Here is a 23,604-nt window from a genome sequence, read left to right on the forward strand (position 1 = left end):
TTTAAAACTGATTATTAGTTAAATAAAACTAACTCACACATACTTTTTGATTAAACATGTTTTGCATTTAAAACTAACTGATTTATTAAGCACAGGAAGTAGTATCTGTAATTAGTGAATTGAACGGATTGTGTCCGGTCACTGTGTCCTTCAAGGTTTTAGAACCAGTAGAACTCATCCCCTCACACCTCATTTTTGTTCATAGTTTGGAAGAGGAAAATAAACATTTGTACTTTTTCAACCCCCAATTGTTTTCTCAACTTTGAATGAACTAGGTATTGAACTGAACTGGTTGAGTAACTGAAATGCAGACAATATTATCTCTTTCAGAGATTACAGATGATCTCTGTACCCGCAGAAGAGGCTAGTACTGTCAAAAGCTGGGTTAGCACTTAACAAACTCTGGTTTCAGGTGCTTAGCTAGAGATTTCCACAAGTTCAGTGGTTTGACTGTCTTTCAAACTTTGGCAGCAAACCTGTAAGGCTTGAATATTATTTTATTTCATTAAAATAAATGATTTCCCTAGATTATAATATGCTTAGACCTTAACATAGGTGGTCATAATTTCAAATTTAATTTTAAATAGGTTAATTTTCTTTAAAATAGCACATTAATGTAAATAAAAACACTATTTACATAAAAATCCAATTTTTAATATTTTTTTAAAAAGAATAATTGATTTGTATCCAACATGAGACAGGAGGTAATGGATACATCTAGAAGGTAAGTTTATAATCAAATTTGTGATCTGTATAAAAGTTGCTGGGCCTAATCCTGGTCTCAGTTGTACCAGCTGCCTCACAGCTGAAGACATCCTCCACAGGTCCACCTTGACCCAATATTTGATACCGCGAGAATTTAGGTACCCTAAAGGCCTGATGGTATCATCTGAGCTGGAATCTTCTCTGTTAACAAGTGCTGGGGGTTTATCAGCATCAAGATTCTCTCACTCCTCTGGCTCCTAGAGTACCATACTCACCCTCATCTACTTTGCAAGTGGAACAGCTATCTTCCCCCCCCCCCCGCCCCCACCTTGTAGTATGTGGAAGAGGACACCCCAGACTCTCACATATTGGTTGAGGGATCCCCTGTCTATTCTAGGATTCATCTCTCTCCCTCCAAGCTGTTATATTAGAGGAGAATAGACCTCAAATGGCATCAACGTGAATACCTCCATCTATGACATTCCCCCGCACCGCCCCCGAAGTGGCCTTGCTGGGATCTTTGGGTGTTCTGTCATCAACAGTTTGCAACACAATCTTCACGCCACCTGAGGGAGCAGAGAAGGGCCCATTCTCCTCAACATCCTCTACCACCACCTGTGCCAGAGGAGGTGACCTTTGGGGAGCAAGAAGCAAGAGCGGATAAAGAGATGACACTTCTTACTAGTATTTCCTCCTCACCTGATGAAGCTGTGATGCCTCCATCACCTTCTAGGGTGGATGACTTCAAGTAGTTTCAGGAAATGATGAAGCAAATTGCTGACATTCAACAGATTCCTTTAGAGCAAGTTCAGGAGTCCAACCATACACTGCTATATACTTTACATACCTCCTCATCTATGAAGATTACCACTCTGGTCCATGAAGCTCTTATGGAGCCTGCTAAAACTGTTTGGCAATCCCCATCTACCGACCTGCCTATCTGCAAAAAGCATTCTGTCCCTGCCAGAGAATCATAGTTTCCATTTTTGCACCCAGCTCTGAATTCCCTGGAAGTGAAGTCCATTTATGAACAAGGCAGACAGTATAGCTCCAAGTCCACCCCGTACTCAGGAGTCTTACTCTTCAGCTGCACTTCAGTTCAGAATAACAAATCATCAGGTGCTCATGGCCAAATATGACTATTTGAATTACAAAAAAAAATTACTGTTTTATTGAGCACCTGCCAGGGGAACATTGTGACCAATTTAAGGTGATTATACAACAGGGTCAGTTCCTGGCAAAGACATCCCTCCAGGCCTCCTTGGATGCTGCAGATACTGCTGCACAATCTATATCCACTTCAGTGGTGATAAGAAGAGTGTCTTGGTTGCAGGACTTGGGCTTCCCAAGAGGGGTTCAGCGCACCATTGAAGACCTCCCTTTCGATGGTTGTAAGCTCTGTGCAGTCTCGATGGTTACATATCTCCACACTTTAAAGGACACACTGTGATCCTTAGGGATTTGTATTCTTGTAAATCAGAGGAGATGTAGTAGGTCTCAGATGGCACAGAGAGCACACCAGCCCCATATTCAACTTGTCATAGACCAGCTGAGCCCCTGTCCAACAGGCCAACATACTCTAAAAAGAAACCTCATTCAGCTGCAGCTACTTCTCAGCCATGTGCATTCTCCAAGCAACAGTTTTGGTGGATTGAGTCTCAGCTAGGGCTGTCAAGTAATTTAAAAAATTAATCACGATTAATCGCACGACTTAAAAAAATAAACACAATTGTGCTGTTAAACAATAATAAAATACTATTTATTTAAATATTTTGGATGTTTTCTACATTTTCAAATATATTGATTTCAGTTAAAACACAGAATACAAAGTGCACAGTGCTCACTTTATATTTTTTATTACAAATATTTGCACTGTGAAAATAAAAGAAATAGTATTTTTCAATTCACCTAATACAAGTACTGTAGTACAACCTCTTTATCAGGAAAGTTTAACTTACAAATGTAGAATTATGTACAAAAAAACCCCTGCATTTGAAAAAAAAATTTAAAACTTTAGAGTAGGGGTGGGCAAACTTTTTGGCCTGAGGGCCACATCTGGGTATGGAAATTGTATGGTGGGCCATGAATGCTAATGAAATTGGGGGTTGGGGTGCAGGTGTGGGTGAGGGCTACAACTTCAGGTGCAGGCTGTGGGGTGGGGCTGGGGGTGAGGGGTTGGGGGTGCAGGAGGGTGCTCTGGGCTGGGACCAAGGGGTTCGAGGGTGGGAGGGGGGATCAGGGCTTGGGCAGGTGGTTGGGACATGGGTGGGGTCAAGGGTGCAGGCTCCGAGCAGCGCTTACCTCAAGCAGCTTCCAGAAGCAGCAGCCTGTCCCACCTCCGGCTCCTATGCAGAGGTGCAGCCAGGCAGCTCTGCACACTGCCCCATCTGCAGGCACTGCCCCTGCAGCTCCCATTAGCCGTGGTTCCCGGCCAATGGGAGCTGTGGGGGCAGCGCTTGGGGTGAGTGCAGCCTGCAGAGCCCCGAGCCAGAGGGGGGACATGCCGCTGCTTCCAGGAGCCACGCGGAGTGGGGCAAGCCCCCGACCCCGCTCCTCGGCTGGAGTGCTAGAGCGGGACAAACCCTGCTCCCCGGCAGGAGCTCGAGGGCCGATTAAAACATCTGGAGAGCCAGATGCAGCCCCCGGGCCATAGTTTGCCCACCCCTGCTTTAGAGCCTACAAGCCCACTCAGTACTACTTCTTGTTCAGCCAATCACTCAGACAAACAAGTTTGTTTACATTTGCAGGAGATAATGCTGTCCGTTTCTTGTTTACAATGCCACCTGAAAATGAGAACAGGCATTCGCATGGCTCTGGTGTAGCCAGCATTGCAAGATATTTACGTGCCACATTCGCTAAAGATTCATAATCCCTTCATGCTTCAGCCACCGTTCCAGAGGACATGCGTCCATGCTGATGACGGGTTCTGCTCAATAACAGTCCAAAGCAGTGCAGACTGACACATGTTCATTTTCATCATCTGAGTCATATGCCACCAGCAGAAGGTTGATTTTCTTTTTTGGTGGTTTGGGTTCTGTAGTTTCCGCATTGGAGTGTTACTCTTTTAAGACTTCTGAAAGCATGCTCTACACCTCGTCCCTCTCAGATTTTGGAAGGCATTTCAGATTCTTAAACCTGGGATCAAATGCTGTAGCTATCTTTAGAAATCTCACATTGGTACCTTCTTTGCATTTTGTCAAATCTGCAGTGAAAGTGTTCATAAAATGAACAACATGGTCTGGGGCATCATCAGAGACTGCTATAATATGAACTATATGGCAGAATGCAGGTAAAACAGAGTAGGAGACATACAATTCTCCCCCAAGGAGTTCAGTTACAAATTTAATTAACGCCTTATTTTTTTAACAAGTGTCATCAACATGGAAGCATGTCCTCTAGAATGACCAAAGCATGAAGGGGCATATGAATGTTTAGCATATCTGGCATGTAAATACCTTGCAATGCTGGCTACAAAAGTGCCATGCGAACGCCTGTTCTCACTTTCTGGTGACCTTGTAAATAAGAAGCGGGCAACATTATTTCCTGTAAAGGTATGCAAACTTGTTTGTCTTAGTGATTGGCTGAACAAGAAGTAGTACTGAGTGGGCTTGTAGGCGCTAAAGTTTTACATTGTTTTGTTTTTGTGTGCAATTGTGTAACAAAAAAAAGTCTACATTTGTAAGTTGCACTTTCATGGTAAAGAGACTGCACTACAGTACGGGTATGAGGTGAGAAAATATTTAATAAATTTCAATTGGTATTCTATTGATTAAAACGGCAATTAATTTTTTTTAGTTAATCTCATGAGTTAACTGCAATTAATCGACAGCCCTAGTCTCAACCACCCAATTGACAAGGTTTTACAGCTGTAACATCCTCTTCGGATGCCCCCTCTCCCATTTTCAAGCTTCATGGGATGGTATAACATCGGACAATGGGTTTTGGAAGCCACAACATCCAGTTACGCTATCCATTTCAAATCTATCCCTCCACCCATTCCCCCTCCACAGACCTATTTAAGGACCCTTCTCATGATCAATTGCTGGTGCAAGAGATTGCCTTTCTTGTACATTTAGGAGCAATAAAACCTGTTCCTGTACAGCATAGAGGAAAGGGAGTCTATTCAAAATATTTCCTGATACCCAAAAAGAATGGAGAGTGGAGACAAATTTTGGACCTCAGGTATCTAAACAGATAGGTAGAACAGCAGAAGTTCAGGATGGTGATCATTTTAGCAATAATTCCCTCATTAGAGTTAGGAGAGTCGTTCATGATTCTCAACCTGGAGTATGCACTTTTTCATGTCACTATTCACCCTTCACATGAGGTTTCTTCATTTTCTAATCAACAACAAGCACTACCACTACAGGGTGCTCCCTTTTGGCCTATCTTCTGCCCCAAGAGTATTCTCAACAATTCTGCATGATCAGGGGCAGGTCATATCAGGAAGTGTTGACACCAAAGATGACATGTTCTCTGTTTCACAGCCTGGGCCTTCAAATCAACCTCAAAGTCTACAGTGTCTAGATTTTATAGGCGCTTCCCTGGGTGAATTGACAGGCAGAGCATACCTCCCTTCCAGAAGATTTCTTGCACTAATGAATCTCATCTCAAGAATTCAGGGCAGTCCTCAAGTAACAGTATTCTATTGTCTTCAACTGCTAGGACACAGCTTGTATTTTCGTAGTGCAACACCCCGGCTTACATTTAAGAGGCCTCCAGGAGTGGATTTGAACAGTTTACAAACCAAGAAAGCACAGCTTAGGCAGATAGCTGTCCCCCAATGCATTCTACAGTCACTCAACGATAGCAGTGAAAAATGTTTGCCTATACTTTCTACCTCTAATCAGATCCAAGTCAATAAAGATAAGGACAGACAATGTGGCATTCATCTGTTATGTCAACCATAAGGGAGGAGCACGTTCCCCATATGTCTGAACCAAAGTGATAAAACTCCTAGAATTGGTGCATATCCAACCAGATAGTCAACTCAGTTTCATATCTCCCAGGTATTCAGAACACCGTGGCAGACGACCTCAGCAAACATTTCTTCTAAATCATGAATGGGAACTGAACTCCCGAGTCCTCCCCAAGATATTCTTAGCTTGGAGGTTCCAAGAGGTTGATCTGTTTGCCACAGCAACCAACACAAAATGCATCAGGTATTGCTGCAGAAGGGGTCTTGAACCCCAATCCCAAGGAGACACTTTTCTCATCTCCTGGACAAATGGGTTTCTTTATGTATATCCACTGACACCGTTACTACTAGAAGTTCTCAACAAGATCAGGCCAAAGTCATACTGATTGCACCAATGTGGCGATGAAAAGTTTGGTCTGTCTGTCTAATCAGACTCACCTCTCACCCTCCATGGCAGCTTCCGTTCACTCCTTGCCTACTAATTCATGATGCCGATCAAACTCTTCACCCCATCCTAACAAAAGAACGGGCACACACACACACACCATTTATGGTATTCATCAGAGAGAAGGTTGTGCTATGGGCCCATCCAAGATTTTTACCTTGGGTGTCCTCAGAATGAATTAATCATTCATCTCCTGTTTTTCCCCTAAAGCCACATCAGACTAGTCAAGAACCCATGTTCCATACCCTAGATGTCAGGAGGGCATTAGCTTTTTACTTAGATCGGACCAAACCTTTTAGAAGATCTCCAAGACTATTTGTATCCTTTGTGGACCAAAACAAGCATTCTGTTATTTCAAAACAGAGATTATCAAAGTAGATCTCTGGATGTATCAAGATCTATTTAACTGAACTCATTTTCAACCCCTTTGAGAGTGATTGCACATTCAACAAGAACACTATCTGCATCTCTAGCCTGACTTAAGGATGTACCAACTGCAGACATTCATAGAGTGGCAACTTGGTCCTCTGTTTGTACTTTTTCTAGCCATTATGCCTTGGAGCTTGCTGCAAGATACGACACTGCTCTGGGCAGTGCAGTTCTCTCCTCTGTATTGGACTCTGTTCTGTATTGGACCTGCATCCTTAGCGGGGTACTGCTTAGGAGACACCTGAAGCAGAGCACCCACAGGGCTGATACTCAGAGGAGGAGGAGAGGATACTCACCTTGTGCAGTAGCTCGAGTTCTTTGAGATGTGTGCCCCTGTGGGTGATCTGCTACCCACCTTCCTCCTCCTCTGCTTCGGTGTCTCCCTTTTGGGACTTTGAAGCGGAGAAGGAACTGAGGGAAGTTCGCCCACACAGCCCCATATATCATCAGTGCGGGGCATAGGAATGTGTAGGATGCATGCATGGGCTGAAGAGGCATTGCTATGATCAAAGACGCAGGGTGCAGGCATAGCTGAAGTGGAGCACTCACAGGGACACACATCTTGAATAACTCGAGTTACTGCACAAGGTGAGTAACCTCTCCTTATGGACTCAAAGAACTCAAGCTATTTAGCTCAACACAGACAAGGTTAAGGGGTGACTTGATTACAGTCTATAAATACCTACATGGGGAACAAATATTTAATAATGGGCTCTTCAGCCTAGCAGAGAAAGGTCTAACATGATACAATGGCTGGAAGTTAAAGCTAGACAAATTCAGACTGGAAATAAGGCGTAAATTTTTAATAGCGAGAGTACTTAACCATTGGGACAATTTCCCAAGGGTTGTGGTGGATTCTCCATCACTGACAATGTTTAAATCAAGATTGGATGTTTTAGTATGAGATCTGCTCTAGGAATTACTTTGGGGAAGTTCTCTGGCCTGTGCTGTACTGCAGGTCAGACTAGATGATCATAGTGGCTTCTTCTGGCCTTGGAATCTATGAATCTTTGATAGCTGCAACAGCACTATATTCCTAGCACCATTGTGATGCTCCAGTATTACTGTCTGATGTGATCTTGTTACAGATCTTTCTACAATCTCTTTACTTCCCTACCATCACCAGGACAAGCATGCATGGATTTTCAGATTTCTGAGAAAGCAGACATGCACAACTGAGCATGGTAGCAGGAGATGACATCTTAGCTGCACATTCCCCATAAATAGTAATGGAATGTGCATGGCTAAATCCTCAGGTAGCTGTTGAAAATCATGGTGGTATTTTAGAACCACAGCTATAAGAATGCCTAACAATATGATCTGTATAGCACTACCCAATCACTCCTTCATCTATAAACAACTAAGCAGGAATTTTCACATTTTCATTATTATGTACCTCTTCCCTTTCAGGTATTAGCAATGCAGAAGCCCGCCAGCCAGGAAAAGCACCTAATTTCAGTGTAAACTGGACAGTAGGAGACACTGGTCTTGAAGTTATTAATGCCACAACTGGCAAGGATGAGATGGGTCGTGCATCTCGCCTTTGTAAGCACGCTTTGTACAGTCGCTGGATGCGTATTCATGCAAAGGTACATGTCCAAAGATAGGAGCGGTTTTTTACTGCTGGGTTTCAATTTTGCTCAGTCTCATAACCACCTTTCTAATAAAAGGTTGTAATGTGCTGGCTTCTTGTAGTGTAGCTATTGCAAGTGGATATAAAAAACCTTCTCTAAAACATTTTCAAAGTTAGTAATTGGTGTGTTACTGAACCATGGGTAAAAATGGGGAAGAGAGAAGTCTTGCTCCACATTTTCTTTAATGTGGTCATTTCTAGTGTAAATGTATGTGAGGATCTAATTACCTGCCTCTAGAACTAAGTAAAGTAAAAATGTTGACTCCTTTGAGCTTTGCTTATCATTTTAATGTACTGGACAAGGTAGTCTCTTTTAGTAGCTCTTCCGGAGCCCAGCACACAGAACACTAAGGTTAAAAACCAGTAGAGCTAAGATTTGCCAGATCATACCCTGAGACCATCCTAGGACATAAGAGGTGGGGTCTGTCGTCTGCGGGGTCTGTAGTTTAGTGTGAAGAGGCATTCCTGTTTGAGTACATGTGGGGTAAAATCCTAGCCCCATTGAAGTCAAAGGTAGTGGCTTCAGTGGAACCAGGTTTTCTCCCCTGGTCTTCCCCAGGAGGTGAAAGAATTGTCAAAGAATTGTTTTTTGAAAGTTTGGATTTCTTTGCCTCAAGATCGTTGATAAACTCTATAAAAATGGAAAGATACAAGCAGTAGACCATGATCCTTAGGGTTCTCCCAGTCCTCTCTTCAAAGCGTCTGTATTGATAGAAGCAAATAGCACCTTGAGCCAGTCATTTCCGCAGAATCAGTATTCCTACAACAGTCCTTTGGAGTCTATCATTTCTTATTGTAGTGCGGCAAGGCACTGAAATATAGACAGCTGGGTGCTGAGATTGTGGCATAAGCTTGTCATTCACTTTCACTAGGTTACACATAGGCCTTCCACCCGCGCTGCACAGGGTATGTGTATCTCCTGCTTAGGGCCCTGGAATACTGCTTCCCTCCCCCAGCCCTGCTGTCAGGGGAGCCTCTGCACAAAGGTGGGTGGGCACTGTCCCATGAAGAGTAGAAGGGGTGGGTTTCAAAGAGAATTGCAGCCAGTTGCTATCAAGCAAAATGATGATGGTTTCAGTTTGACCTTCAAGGTGCTTATGGAAATGAGTAGATCCTCAGGGTTCGCACTGGACCAATAGTTTTGCTATGAGCTGTGAAGTGATATGTAGTTGGATACAAATCAACAGTAACGTTCTATCTATACAGTGTTTGTCATTCTTTCAAATTGCTGCACTCATTCTCTCGTTTTTCTTGATTCTGGTTCCTGGAATGGCTTTGTGTAATGGTTTGTTTTCTTTCTTTTTCTATTTGTGCAGCTTTCCTCTAGCCTGCGCGCAAAGATCCTCAAACCGAACCTGTACCATGACACTAAGCAGGTGGCCACTAAGTATCAAACGGCCAAAGAATGTTTGTTTAAAGCGTTCCTGAAGGCAGGGCTTGGAGCGTGGGTGGAGAAACCAATAGAGCAGGATCAGTTTTCTCTCACTGTCTAATTCATGGACTGCACATCACTTTGGAACAGGGGGTCATTCTGGAAATCCTGGCGTCCAGCATCGTTTTCTGGCATCAGCTGTCAAAGCATCTTTTTAACACTTTGAAATTAACTGGCAAATTGTTGTTATGTTTTGCTCAAATATTGAAAGTCAATGATAAGTTGCTACAATAATTCTATATTTTGTTATAAAAATCGTTTTGGTTTACTTCTCTAGAAACTCCTGTTACTGTAGAAAAAACTGCAGTAAGGCTTTCTTTAACAGTACCAGATGACTCATATTTTTCTGGGTTAGAAATAATTCCTTTTTTTAATGCAATATAAGCAAGTGCATGAAAACATGTAGTAGATTGCATTAGGTTTTACACTGCATTTTTTTAGTCTGTAGCTTAATTTAATCAAAAAAAGCTACAAAGCGAATTTCTGCTCTTCTGTTAGCTTGGTTTTTCTTTTAATTGCAGGGTTTTAATTGCAGAGCACATAGGTGACAAAGCCAGAATGGATTTTGGACAGCTAGCTTTTCCCTTCTTCCTTGCTCTTTAAAACCAGCTGCTGAAAACGTCATGTCTTTGATGTACGTATTTATTAGTCTGTGACCTGGTTTTTAACATACAGCTTTTTATTCTGTTTTTTAAAATACCTTTACCTCCCATTTACATGCATTGTAAAGTCATCATTTTTTACCACTGTAAACTGGAAACAAAAAATAAGTATTTGTAAGTTAAGAAATTTAGTCTGTAGTGTACAAAACCTGTTTAGAAGTAGGCAGTTTGTATATCCCAGGAACTCATGCGAACACCACCATAACATTAACAGTAATGTGGCAACTTCAGAAAAACAGTTGTTCGTTTTGGGGAAATAATTCTGCTTTGCCAAAATAACCCATTCGTAGAATATTAATTACAGTTTTTCTCAAAGAAATGAGAGGCCTACTGAAGATGAAAGTATTGTTAAACTTCTTTCTTGTGGTCTTCAGAGACTTAACAACTGGACTGTTGTGTCCCCTGAAGATTTTATTGCCTGTAGCTTGACATACATGATGATCTATAAAAGTCTTATTTCTAAGTTTTGTTTGCTCTAGTATATATTTAGAATGGTATTTTATTTATAAAAGCTCTTTTTTGTTAAAATTTTCACATATGCTAGATGTGAAAATGAAAAATAGCAGGGAAAATACTGCCAGGTCTGTTAAGTCAATGGGTGCATAGACAGCCCTTTTAGAACAATTTGTAAGCGAAATGGAAGGCTGACAATGGATTGAAAAAATCCTCTTTTTCTCAGCATACCAGGTATAATTCTCTAGTTATGTCCAATATGTCTAAGTACATGATGTGACATATGTGTATCAAAGATATTGTGTGTACAAATTCCGAAAAACACCTCAAAGTATTTTTAAGTCCTATTTTTAAAATAATTAGTTGATAATAGCAGTAACTACCTCAGCACAGGGCATTTCCTGGGGAGTAGCGGCTCCCTGGGCGTTGTGGAAAGTGATGCAAAAACTCTTTCCAGCCAGTTATGAATGTGCTGGAAATGCCCTGTCCTGCAATCATTATTGCTCAATTATGAATCAAAGTGAAAAAAATTATCAAGACTAAAAGTTGCCTGAGTATTGTATTAAACCTCCTAATTAGAGTCTTAGTAGCAATACATTAATGTGTAAAATAAACTCTTGTAGGGGAAAAACATTCAGAATGTGTGAAGGCAAGTAATGTACATGATCTTTCAAAACACAAGATTTACATTGTATCTGTCTTTGCAAATGTCTTTGGCCCTGAACCTGCAAACTCTTTTGCAGTTGATTAAAGTTAAGCATAAGTAGACCCACGGAACTGCTCATTTGCTCAAAATTAAACGTGTGCATAAATTTGCAGGATTGAAGCCAAAATGTGGAGCAAGAACTGTACATTAGAGCAATTTATGAATTTTCTAGCTGGTCTAACCATGTGGATATTCTTGGAATTAGTCTTACTTATTAAATGAAATCTCTGTTTTAAGGGACTCTGTCTACTGATGATTTCACTTTGCAATCTTAATCTATTTTTACCAATCTTTTTAAATTTCTCATTCAGAAGTTGAGCTCTCTTCAAATTTTATTTTGAAGTTCAGGCAGTTATTAGGTGAGATTATTTTTGTATTGATGAAGTCCTGAATGTGAGTAATATATTTAAGTATTATTGTAAGCATACATTTTAAGACATTCAAATTTACTATGAATATATGGAAACTATAAGTGAGAGTTCCATGCAGAATTCTTTTTGATAAAAGGGCAGCATTTGATTGATATGAGGAATGAGTTCTCATTCTTTATAGTTCTAGGGTTCTCAAAAATGTTTTCCAGGATCATGCGCAACCCATATCTGTCATCTGGAAGCCAATGGCTTTCCGCATACCTGCTTATTCATTTTTGTTCAGTAATATTGAAAATCAGAAGTTGGGGAAGAAGTGTTCCTCTAAAAGATGTATTTGAGATTGTTATATTCAGCTAAATTCTGCCATGTCCCTCTTTTGTCATTCTGTGCTCCTTTATATTCTTGACCTTTGTATTCTTTGTAATACTCCTGTATTCTTTACAGATCACCATCATCAAGCATGGATGGCTTTTTATGCATTTAATTTTAAATGATTGCAGAGGATAAAGGCAACATGGCTGCCAACAGCTGTTGAAATTTGGGGTTGACCTTTCTCTATCGAGCATTTAGCTTAGCATTTATTTTGAAAGGTTGGATGGTCTTCTTGAATATCTTCACTGTGCGATTTAGTATGTCATGGTTGTGGTGGCTAATCTTAGCAAGGATTTGCAATCCTGGGAATTCTTGGGTTTTTTTAAGTTGATATAAGGGTATATCTCAGGTTCGTCACAAAATTTAAATGAGTAACTTTAAAGTTAATAAATACTTGAAGAAATATAATTTAAGATGTTTTTCCAAATAACATTCTAGCTATAATAAAAGATAATAGGTTAGTAACATAGAACACTGTAAATGTAGGGATTTTTTAAAAAAAATATTCTGTAGGGGTGTGGAAGAGAACTTGGACCTGGAGGTGAAACTTGAAGCATTTGGTTATTTCTGTGCTCAGGATTTAATACCCATAGAACATTTCCTGTCACTTGTTGATGATGAATCATACTGTCTTCACATTAATATGCTAGCTCTTTCCTATCCCCCCACAGGGTCCCAATCCTTTAGCGTAGTTAGTGATAAAAATTATGATAGTTAAATAGTGTGCAACTTACACACATACAACAAGGGGCTCCCTGCACAGGTGACAGTTTTAGTATCTTCCTCATGCTAGATAGTACAAAACACACTAGTGTAGGGTAGAAAATAATTAATGGGGGGGATCCCTCAGAGTAGCAGCAGATCTTTATATGGTACCACTCCTGTGTCCTCATTAAAACCTAAAACAACTCACGACTGAAATTTCAGGCACCTTAGAGCTGCATCATTGGTGGTTTGTTTTACCAGTATGCAGCTCTGAAGTTAAGTATTTTATCCACCTAAAAATATAAACAATCTTTCAACTGGATACCTTGTATATACAAATGATACTTTCTGCTGGTGAAGGAATAAAATTATTAGTTGTGGGCTGCTGATCCGAGCTAACAGTGTTAGTAATGAAAGAGTAAAGGTGACATCATGAAAACTGTTTTCTTTCCCATCTCTCCCAAAGACAATTTTTTTTTACCAGGGGAAAACGACTTGAGTTTTGGGACATTTTGAGTTGAGGTTGCCACATAACTGAAGTGGAACTTTCTTTCTTTCTTTCTTTCTTTCTTTCTTTCTTTCTTTCTTTCTTTCTTTCTTTCTTTCTTTTTCTTTTTAAATAATATGCTGAAGTTTCTCCATACATTGACAATTATCTTTTTGCCTTTCACCAAAGCAAGCTTTTTCACTCCAAGGGGATACTTTCAAGTCTTTGCATTTTTATCATAATAGAATGTCTGTTATGAAAATCATCCTGAAGTTTTTTGAATGGGAAGGTGAGCTGTGATTCAGATATGTGATGGGAATCAAAATGTTTAAAGTTATTTAAAACATAAAAGTGAGCCCACAGAAATAAAGTGTAAACAAAATGTATAAAATATATTATCCTGTCTCCAAATCACTGTGTGGTTTTTGGTTTTGTTTTTTTAAAGACAGGCAGCCTTATAACATATAATATCAGCTGAATTGAAAGTTTTTTGGTGCAATTTACAGTAATATTTGGGTACAATCCCAATCAGATATAGACTGGACATGATGAAAAGTGCTACATAAGAGCGTGGTATGATTTTTATTTATTTATTTATTTATATGCATATTAAGAATATCATAGAATATCAGGGTTGGAAGAGCCCTCAGGAGGTCATCTAGTCCAACCCCCCTCTCAAAGCAGGACCAACCCCAACTAAATCATCCCAGCCAGGGCTTTGTCAAGCCGGGCCTTAAAAACCTCTAAGGATGGAGATTCTACCACCTCCCTAGATAACCCATTCCCGTGCTTCACCACCCTCCTAGTGAAATAGTTTTTCCTAATATCCAACCTAGACCTCCCCCACTGCAACTTGAGACCATTACTCCTTGTTCTGTCATCTGCTACCACCGAGAACAGCCAAGCTCCATCCTCTTTGGAACCCCCCTTCAGGTAGTTAAAGGCTGCTATCAAATCCCCCCTCACTCCTCTCTTCTGCAGACTAAATAACCCCAGTTCCCTCAGCCTATCCTCATATGTCATGTGCCCCAGCCCCCTAATCATTTTTGTTGCCCTCCGCTGGACTCTCTCCAATTTGTCCACATCCTTTCTGTAGTGGGGGGTCCAAAACTGGACGCAATACTCCAGATATGGCCTCACCAATGCCGAATAGAGGGGAATAATCACTTTCCTTGATCTGCTGGCAACTATATATATATATACTAATGCAGCCCAATATGCCATTAGCCTTCTTGGCAACAAGAGCACACTGTTGACTCATGTCCAGCTTCTCATCCACTGTAATCCCCAGGTTCTTTTCTGCAGAACTGCCGCTTAGCCAGTCAGTCCCCCAGCCTGTAGCAGGGCATGGGATTCTTCCGTCCTAAGTGCAGGATTCTGCACTTGTCCTTGTTGAATATCCAGAATTATTATAATTAATTAAGCAATTTTGAAAGGGATATTAAATCTCATACTTTAAAGCTTAAACCAATTACAAATTAGGATGAGCCCTAAAGGGCTTGGGGGTCAGATTACCCCACCTGTGCTACTCAGGGTTTTTACACCTTCCTGGTGTTCCCCATTGTCAGAGACAGGATACTGGACTGGATGGACCTTGGGTCTGGCCCAACCTGGTAACGCCTGTGTTCTGTGCTGGTGAGAGCTCAGAAGCCGCAACACAGAGACTAGAACTCTGGAACTTGATTTTGGAATTCATTTGTCCGAATTAGGAATTGAACCTTCTTATATATCATCTGGCCCATCACGCAGTGTCACTCATCTTTACATTATAGCACATCTCTCAGCAGGCTTCCACCTTCTGATAAACAAGCAAGAAAGGAACCAGAGCTGCTCTCATAGTTATGTGCCCGGCAGCATTTATATTCAGATGGTCCTGTGGGCTTATTTTGCACAATTTTATTATACAATTCTGCCATATACTTTTAAGGATGTTAATTTTTAAAATAAGTTTTCTTTTGAATCTTTTGCATAAAATTGACATTGCAGTAGCACAGATTGTCACTGTTCGTGCTGGGCAGAAGTCTTTTATGACAAGCACAGAGACTGGCAGAGGAAGGTGGCTCAATTTCAAACACTAGATTGGTTGCCTAATCAGTTTCTGACTGAAACAGACAAAATAGAAGGAAGTTCTTGTTTTTCTTCCTAAAGCCCAAATGGCCTTGTAGGATGTAACATTCCGTTCCTGCATGCACTGTCAGCTCCCAAAATGTGTCAAAGGAGGTAAGTGCTATTCGTGTAAAAAATACCTTTGAAAATCTGGCCCTGTGTCTTTTATAAACTGGGTAAAGATTTTTTTTCCTTCCACTACTTCTGTAATGACGGAATAAGCTGTACTGACAACAGAACTAGAAGCAAATTATGGGTGTTATCCTGGCTCCATTGAAGTCAGTGGCAGAGCTCCCCTTGAGTTCAGTGCATCCAGGATTTCATCCTGTACATTTAAATATTGTTGACTTTAATAATGAAGCAAAACAAAATCATTTAAATAAATATCAAAAGTAACACTGATTTTGAAATCCCTGTACTGACAATTTTGTACTCTGGCTGCTAATCATGCCAACAGTGTAGCAGAAGGCTTTTGTGAGTGGTCATGTTTTGTTTTTGTTTTCTTTACTGAAACTATAAAACAGATATAAGAAATGTAATTTATGTACATAACAATCTAGCCCATTTGGAGACAGCAGATGTGACATTTTAAAGATTTTTTATCTTTGAGTGACAGAGTCTGTTGTCTAGGAAGCCCAAAATGTCATCACGTTGCTTTTTAAAATGTTTTCAATATTATCATGCACAGACCAGTCTAGTTGCAGTCAGCAGACACATGGTTAGAAGATTAAAATACAATGTACATAAATTGCTCTACGTTATTTGCATGAAGCAGTTACTCTTGCCCTATTTCTGACTTTGTGATGTTGTGATGGCAACACACCTGCCTTTACTAACTGATAAAGGGATATTAAAAGAGCACTGTCAAATACTTTCATGACAATGTTTATTTTTGGGTGTCCTCTCCATCCTTCCTAATCCCTCCTTAGAATATGCACCTTAGCAGTGTCTATAAAAATGTTATTTTCCTTGGGCCACAAGCCCTCCCCACTCCGGCCCGTAGTGCTACTGAAACACACTCCGCCGGCAACCCTAACTAATTACTCTGCTTTGCATACTATCTTGCTTTGTTTAATTCATTACTATTTGTACAGAGAGTTGAAAACACAAAGTTATATAAATACTAAGAATTGTTATTTGTACATCGGTATAGTCAGTGTCAGAAAAATGTACCCCGATCAAAGAGCTGTGTCACTTATCATCAGAAGCTGTAGATCCAACACGCCCAGCACAAAACATTGTGTGGGTCCTTCCAGCGCCTCGTTATCATGTTCGTTACATCATGAAGAATACTCCAGAACAATTCCAGTACTTTTTTTGAGGCTACCATCTTGTTCTCTGTAATCTCAGCTTTCACTTAAAACAAAAAATCAAAACAAATAGGGCTTATTTACAGCTGGAAATTTACTAAAATGTCTATGCCAGAGTAGCGCCCCCTGATTCTGGAATAAGAGTGCCTTTTTCTGAGTTAGCTTAATCCATGTCCAAATCCACTATGGAAGTGGATTAAACTAAATCGGAATTGGGCACTCTTAGTCCAAAATAAGTGTGTCCACACAGGGCTATTGCAGTTAATTTCCAGATGTTGACAAACCCTAGGTCTCTTACCCTGATTGCAAGGAAAACCAGAAAATGTGAAGTACACACAAATATCCTTGATGTGTACAACCATAATCTGTAGAGAACCGAAAACAATAGCTGTAAGAAGTGTGAACTGTCCCTGTGCCCCAATGGCATGCTGACACAAATGCCTAATTACAATAATTTAAGTATCAGCATTACTGAGAAAAGGAGGGGAGAAACTCACACACAGATCTGCACATCTAGCCCAGTATCCTGTCTTTCGACAAGTGGCCAGTGCCAGATGATGCAGAGGGAACGAACAGAACAAAGCAATAATCAAGTGATCCACGCCCTGTCATCCAGTCCCAGCATCTGGCAGTCAGAGATTTAGGGACATCTAGAGCATGGAGACACATCCCTGGCCATCTTAAATTGCTACTGATGGACCTATTCTCCATGAACTTATCTAATTCTTTTTTAAACCCAGTTATACTTTTGGCCTTCACACCATCTTCTGGCAACGAGCGCCACAGACTGACTGTGCATTGTGTGAAAGAAATACTTCCTTTTGATTGTTTTAAACCTGCTGCCTGTTAGTCTCATTAGGTGACTCCTGGTTCTTGTGTTATGAGAAGGAGTAAATAATACTTCCTTATTCACTTTCTCCACATCAGTCGTGATTTTAGAGACCTCTATCATATCATAGAATCATAGAATATCAGGGTTGGAAGGGACCTCAGGGGATCATCTAGTCCAACCCCGTGCTCAAAGCAGGACCAACACCAACTAAATCATCCCAGCCAGGGCTTTGTCAAGCCTGACCTTAAAAACCTCTAAGGATGGAGTTTTGCCCTCATGGTCATTTCTTTTCTAAAATGAACAGTCCCAGTCTTTTTTCCCCTCATGCAGAAGCTGTTCCATCCACTTCATCATTTTTCTTGCCCTTCTCTGTAATTTTTCCAATTTGAATATAGTTTTTTGAGATGGCCCCACCAGAACTGCATGGTGTGGGTGTACCATGGATTTATATCCTGGCATTCTGACATTTGCTGGCTTATTACCTATCTGCCAGTCATCTGGTACAGAGGCTGATTTCAGCCATCGATTACATACCAGAGTCAGTATATTTGAGTCCCTCCAGAACTCTTGGGTGATATACCATCTGGTCCTGGGGACTTATTGCTGGTTACTTTGTCAACTTACGTGGGGAGTTGAGGTTGGCACCTCCAGGCACAGGGTTCAGGGGCGGAGTTCAAGCTGCTGCTCCCACCCACAGGACCTCTGCTGCTCCGGTGTTCCAGAGGTGCACAGGGAACAGAGGGCCCTGGTGTGCAGCAACAGGGTCCTCAATTCCACCTGGGCACAGGTCTCTGCATGTGAATTTCCTTTGTCTTTCAAGCACACCCGTGAGGCTGGCTGGCGGGGGGCTTGGCCAGCTCCCTAGCACCAGAGCAGGTTTACTCTTTCCTGGATGCGAAGCATCTTTGCAGACAATATTAGCCCTTGCTGCGAGTCTCAGTGAGTCTGACGAGGGGTCACCCTGAACAATGGTGCTCCAGAAACAGCCACTCCCAGAGAGCACCCTGCAAACCTCAGGGCCCAGAGAGCCACCCCGTCGTCCCAGAGAAAAGCTTCATCACCACGGACTATTAAAATATACACTGCAGCCCTCACCTGCACTGTCCCCAGACATCCCCCATCTCCCTGCCATTTCCACGGGGATAAGCTGAGCAGAGTGGCATGCACAGGGACCTGAGTGCTGGGAACCATGGGTAGATCTCAGGGCATAGACACTATTACCAATTTTAAAATAGTGAATCTGCGCACTGCCCTGGTCCACAGCCCTGCAGCTTCTGGCACAGACGCCTCATGTAGTCCTGATGAGACAGCTGTGTGCGCCCCGTGTCTGTTCTCTCTCCTTGTACAGTAAGGGGGGTCAGGGCCCTAACCGCCTCCTTGCGCTTTGACCGGACCAAACCTGGCTCCAGGGAGCCCTGGCGCCTGGCTGGGGCACTGCTGCAATGCGGATAATAAATGACAGGAATATTTCAGACTAAGAGACCAGGAACATTTCACCCACTAAGAGACCAGAATTGAACCGATCCGCATGCAGGGGTTTGGTCCTGCAGGGGCATGAGCCCCACCGTCGTTTTATAGGGAGCAGCTTCTCTCTGCTTGTTTTTCTTCCTTCTTTTGAACTGTGGCTTTGTCAGCTGGCCAGCCAGGTAAGCTGCTGCAGCACGAGCCGGCCTGTGCCGACTCGCATTCTGTGTCTCCTGCGTGAGCTTTCCCTGTCGCACGGACGTCCTGCTGGAGCTGTGCGAGAGGCCTGCTCAGACCTACCCCCGGGCTTAAAGCACGGTGTAAGTAACACACAATTGTGGCACTGCCTTCTGAGTGTAGGATTTCCTGGGTTTTCTGCTCTCACTGCCTCTCCTTTGGCCCAGCCCTGGACCCCTCACGGCCCCACCTCTCTGCTGTTTTGCTCTTGGAGAGGGAAGGGTATGAACCAGCTGCCTAGAGCCCAGTCGGCTTTCTCCTATGATTCTTAAAACCCAAATACGAGCAGACAGGTTATTGCTCTTAGAACTCCATTTTCTTCTCATTCTGCTGTAAGCAGAGACCGAATTTTGTAGGTTGTATGAGTTGTGCTTGCTTTGCTTAGGCCCCTCTCTGCCCCTGCCTTCACATCCCTGTGGGGGGCCCAATGGGCTTTCTTTGCTCAGCACTGGGCAAGGCTGGGTTTACAGCCCTTGAGTCCTGTTTGTGATCGGTCCCAGCATTTACCCCGTCACTCCCCCGGAAGCTGGAGTCACAGCCTCTGCCCTACTGACAGCCCATGGAGGGAGATGGGGGAAGCCAAGTCTCCACACAGCATGGCATAGCATTGCTACTTCCCAATCTCCATCAGGCTTTCCAGTTTTTCTCTTAAGTGCTCTAGACTTGACTTCCTCCTAGACCTTAGCAGTGAACCCTCCCACCCCAGAATAGCGGGAGTAGCTCTTCATGAAGCAGTGTGTAAAACATCTGGGGCTCCGGCAGTGTTTCAATGCACTCACTCCCTCAGCCATATCTTGGAGGTGTTGGCTTGTATTATTTTAACTGAACATAAGAACGGCCACACTGGGTCAGACCAAAGGTCCATCTAGCCCAGTATCCTGTCTACCGACAGTGGCCAGTGCCAGGTGCCCCAGAGGGAATGAACAGAACACAGAATCCTTAAGTGATCCATCCCCTGTCGCCCATTCCCAGCTTCTGGCAAACAGAGGCTAGGGACACCATCCCTGCCCATCCTGGCTAATAGCCATTGATGGACCCATCCTCCATGAATTTATCTAGTTCTTTTTTGAACCCTTTTATAGTCTTGGTCTTCACAACATCCCCTGGCGAGGAGTTCCACAGGCTGACTGTGCATTGTCTGAAAAAATACTTCCTTCTGTTTGTTTTAAGCCTGCTGCTTCTTAATTTCATTTGGTGACCCCTAGTTCTTGTGTTGTGAGAAGGAGTACATAACACTTCCTTATTTACTTTCTCCACACCAGTCGTGATTTCATAGACCTCAATCATAGCCCCCTTTAGTTGTCTCTTTTCCAAGCTGAATAGTCTGAGTCCTGTTAATCTCTCCTCATACGGCAGCTGTTTCATACCCCTAATAATTTTTGTTGCCCTTTTCTGAACCTTTTCCAATTCCAATGTATCTTTTTTGAGATGGGGCGACCACATCTGCACACAGTATTCAAGATTTATATAGAGGCAATATGATATTTTCTGTCTTATTATCTATCCCTTTCTTAATGATGCCCAACGTTCTGTTCGCTTTTGTGACTGCTGCTGCACATTGAGTGGATGATTTCAGAGAACTATCCACACTGACTCCAAGATCTCTTTCTTGAGTGGTAACAGCTAATTTAGACCCCATCATTTTATATGGATAGTTGGGATTATGTTTTCTAATGTGCATGACTTTGCATTTATCAGCATTGAATTTCTTCTGCCATTTTGTTGCCCTGTCACCAGACATGCCAAACCCATGGAAAAAAAGCAGAAATTAGTCTTGTTTTTGGCTTAATTGGCTTGTGAGCTGCTTGTTGGCTAGTTTTTGGCTTATTGCTTGTTGTAGCTTGTTGCTTCTTTTTTTTTTGATCGGCTCCCAGCAAGCAGGGGCAAGGGGGAGGCAAGGAGGAGAGTGAGTCAGGGGTGCACGGGGGGCCCACCACAGTCCCAGACTGCATACTGGGGGGACCTAGTCAGATAAAGTGTTGGGGTTCTTAGGAATTGGCTTGTTTTGGCCTTGTTTTGAAATGGGATTAGCTTGATTTTTGGCTTACTGTGAAGGTGGGGGTGCTTATTTACTGTGTGAAAGTTGGCAACTGTGCCAGTCACCCAGTTTTGAGAGATCCTTTTGTAGCTCTTTGCAGTCTACCTGGGACTTAACTATCTTGAGTAGTTTTGTATCATGTGCAAATTTTGCCACCTCACTGTTTACCCCTTTTTCCAGATCATTTATGAATGTGTTGAATAGGACCAATGTTCCCTCTAATTTTTGACAGGCCGTGTGCCCAAAAAAAAATTCTTCTGTGCAAATTGTTGTGCGCGTGGGGTTTCACTGTGTGCACAGGGTTTAGGATCTGTGTGCGCGCGCACACGCTCACAGCTTAGAGGGAACAGTGAATAGGACTTATCCCAATACAGACTCCTGGGGGACACCACTATTTACCTCTCTCCATTACCCTTTGTTTCCTATCTTTCAACCAGTTACCAATCCATGAGAGCACCTTCCCTCTTATCCCTTGGCAGCTTACTTTGCGTAAGAGCCTTTCGTGAGGGACCTTGTCAAAGGCTTTCTGAAAATCTAGGTACACTATATCCACTGGATTCCCCCTTGTTGGCCCCCCAAAGAATTCTAGTAGATTGGTGAGGCATGATTTCCATTTACAAAAACCATCTTGACTGTTCCCCAACAAATTATGTTCATCTACGTGTCTGACGATTTTGTTCTTTACTATCGTTTCAACCAGTTTGCTTGGTACTGAAGTCAGGCTTACTGGCCTGTAATTGCTGGGATCACCTCTGGAGCCCTTTTTAAAAATTGGCATCACATTAGCTATCCTCCAGTCATCTGGTACAATTTCACATTTGAGTTCCTGCAGAATTCTTGTGTGAATCCCATCTGGTTCTGGTGACTTATTACTGTATAATTTATCAATTTGTTCCAAAACCTCCTCTAATGACACCTCAATCTGGGACAGTTCCTCAGATTTGTCACCTAAAAAGAATGGTTCAGATTTGAGAATCTCCCTCACATCCTCAGTCATGAAGACTGATGCAAAGAATTCATTTAGTTTCTCCACAATGGCCTTATCGTCCTGGAGTGCTCCTTTAGCGTCTCCATCGTCCAGTGGCCCCACTGGCTGTTTAGCAGGCTTCCTGCTTCTGATGTAGTTAAAAAATTTTTTGCTATTACTTTTGAGTCTTGGGCTGGCTGTTCTTCATATTCTTTTTTGGACTTCCCTAATTATATTTTTACACTTCACTTGCCAGAGTTTATGCTCCTTTCTATTTTCCTCCCTAGGATTTAACTTCCACTGTTTAAAGGATGCCTTTTTGCTTCTCACTGCTTCTTTTACTTTGTTGTTTAGCCACGATGGCTCTTTTTTGGTTCTCTTACTATGTTATTCAATTTGGGCCTCTATTATGGTGTCTTTAAAAAGTTTCCACGCAGCTTGCAGGGATTTCGCTTTTGGCACTGGGCCTTTTAATTTCTGTTTCACTAACCTCCTCATTTTTGTGTAGTCCCCCTTTCTGAAATTAAATGCCACAGTGTTGGGCTGCTGTGGTGTTTTCCCCACCACAGGGATGTTAAATTTAATTATATTATGGTCACTATTACCAAGTGGTCCAGCTATATTCACCTCTTGGACCAGATGCTGTGTTCCACTTAGGACTAAATCAAGAATTGCCTCTCCCCTTGTGGGTTCCAGGACTAGCTGCTCCAAGAAGCAGTCATTTAAGGTGTCAAGAAACTTTATCTCTTCATCCCGTCCTGAGGTGACATGTACCCAGTCAATATGGGGATAGTTGAAATCCCCCATTATTACTGAGTTTTTTATTTTAATAGCCTCTCTAATCTCCCTGAGCATTTCACCGTCACTATCACCATCCTGGTCAGGTGGTCAGTAGTATACCCCTACTACTATATTATTATTCGAGCATGGAATCACTATCCATAGAGATTCTATGGTACAGTTTGGTTCATTTACGATTTTTACTTCATTTGATTCTACGCTTTCTTTCGCATATAGTGCCACTCCCCCACCAGCACGACCTGTTCTGTCCTTCTGATATATTTTGTACCCTTATGTTACTGTGTCTCACTGGTTATCCTCATTCCACCAAATTTCCGTGATGCCTATTATATCAATATCCTCATTTAATACGAGCCACTCTAGTTTATTATTTAGACTCCTAGCATTGGTATATAAGCACTTTAAAAACTTGTCACTTTTTAGCTGTCTCCCATTACATGAAATAATTGAATGAGACTTTTTATCATTTGACTGTTTCTCATCAGATCCTACCTGTATTTTATCATCTTCCATTCTCTCCTCCTTATTAGG

The 23,604-nt window shown here is 42.1% G+C and overlaps 1 protein-coding gene across 6 annotated transcripts in view; it reads left to right on the top strand.

Moving 5' to 3' along the window:
- The window catches only part of ADARB1 (adenosine deaminase RNA specific B1), a 251,278-nt gene extending 234,983 nt beyond the window's left edge, over positions 1–16,295 (top strand). For all 6 annotated transcript variants that reach the window (XM_037912791.2, XM_037912790.2, XM_043525846.1 and 3 more), the window contains 2 exons: positions 7,908–8,086; positions 9,447–16,295. In XM_037912791.2, the coding sequence (XP_037768719.1) occupies positions 7,908–8,086; positions 9,447–9,623 (356 nt within the window). In that variant the 3' untranslated portion in view covers positions 9,624–16,295. The remainder of the gene's footprint in view (positions 1–7,907; positions 8,087–9,446) is intronic.
- Positions 16,296–23,604: the final 7,309 nt, after the last annotated feature.

This window comes from Chelonia mydas, chromosome 11 (genome assembly GCF_015237465.2).
Source record: "Chelonia mydas isolate rCheMyd1 chromosome 11, rCheMyd1.pri.v2, whole genome shotgun sequence".
Lineage (NCBI taxonomy): Eukaryota > Metazoa > Chordata > Testudines > Cheloniidae > Chelonia > Chelonia mydas.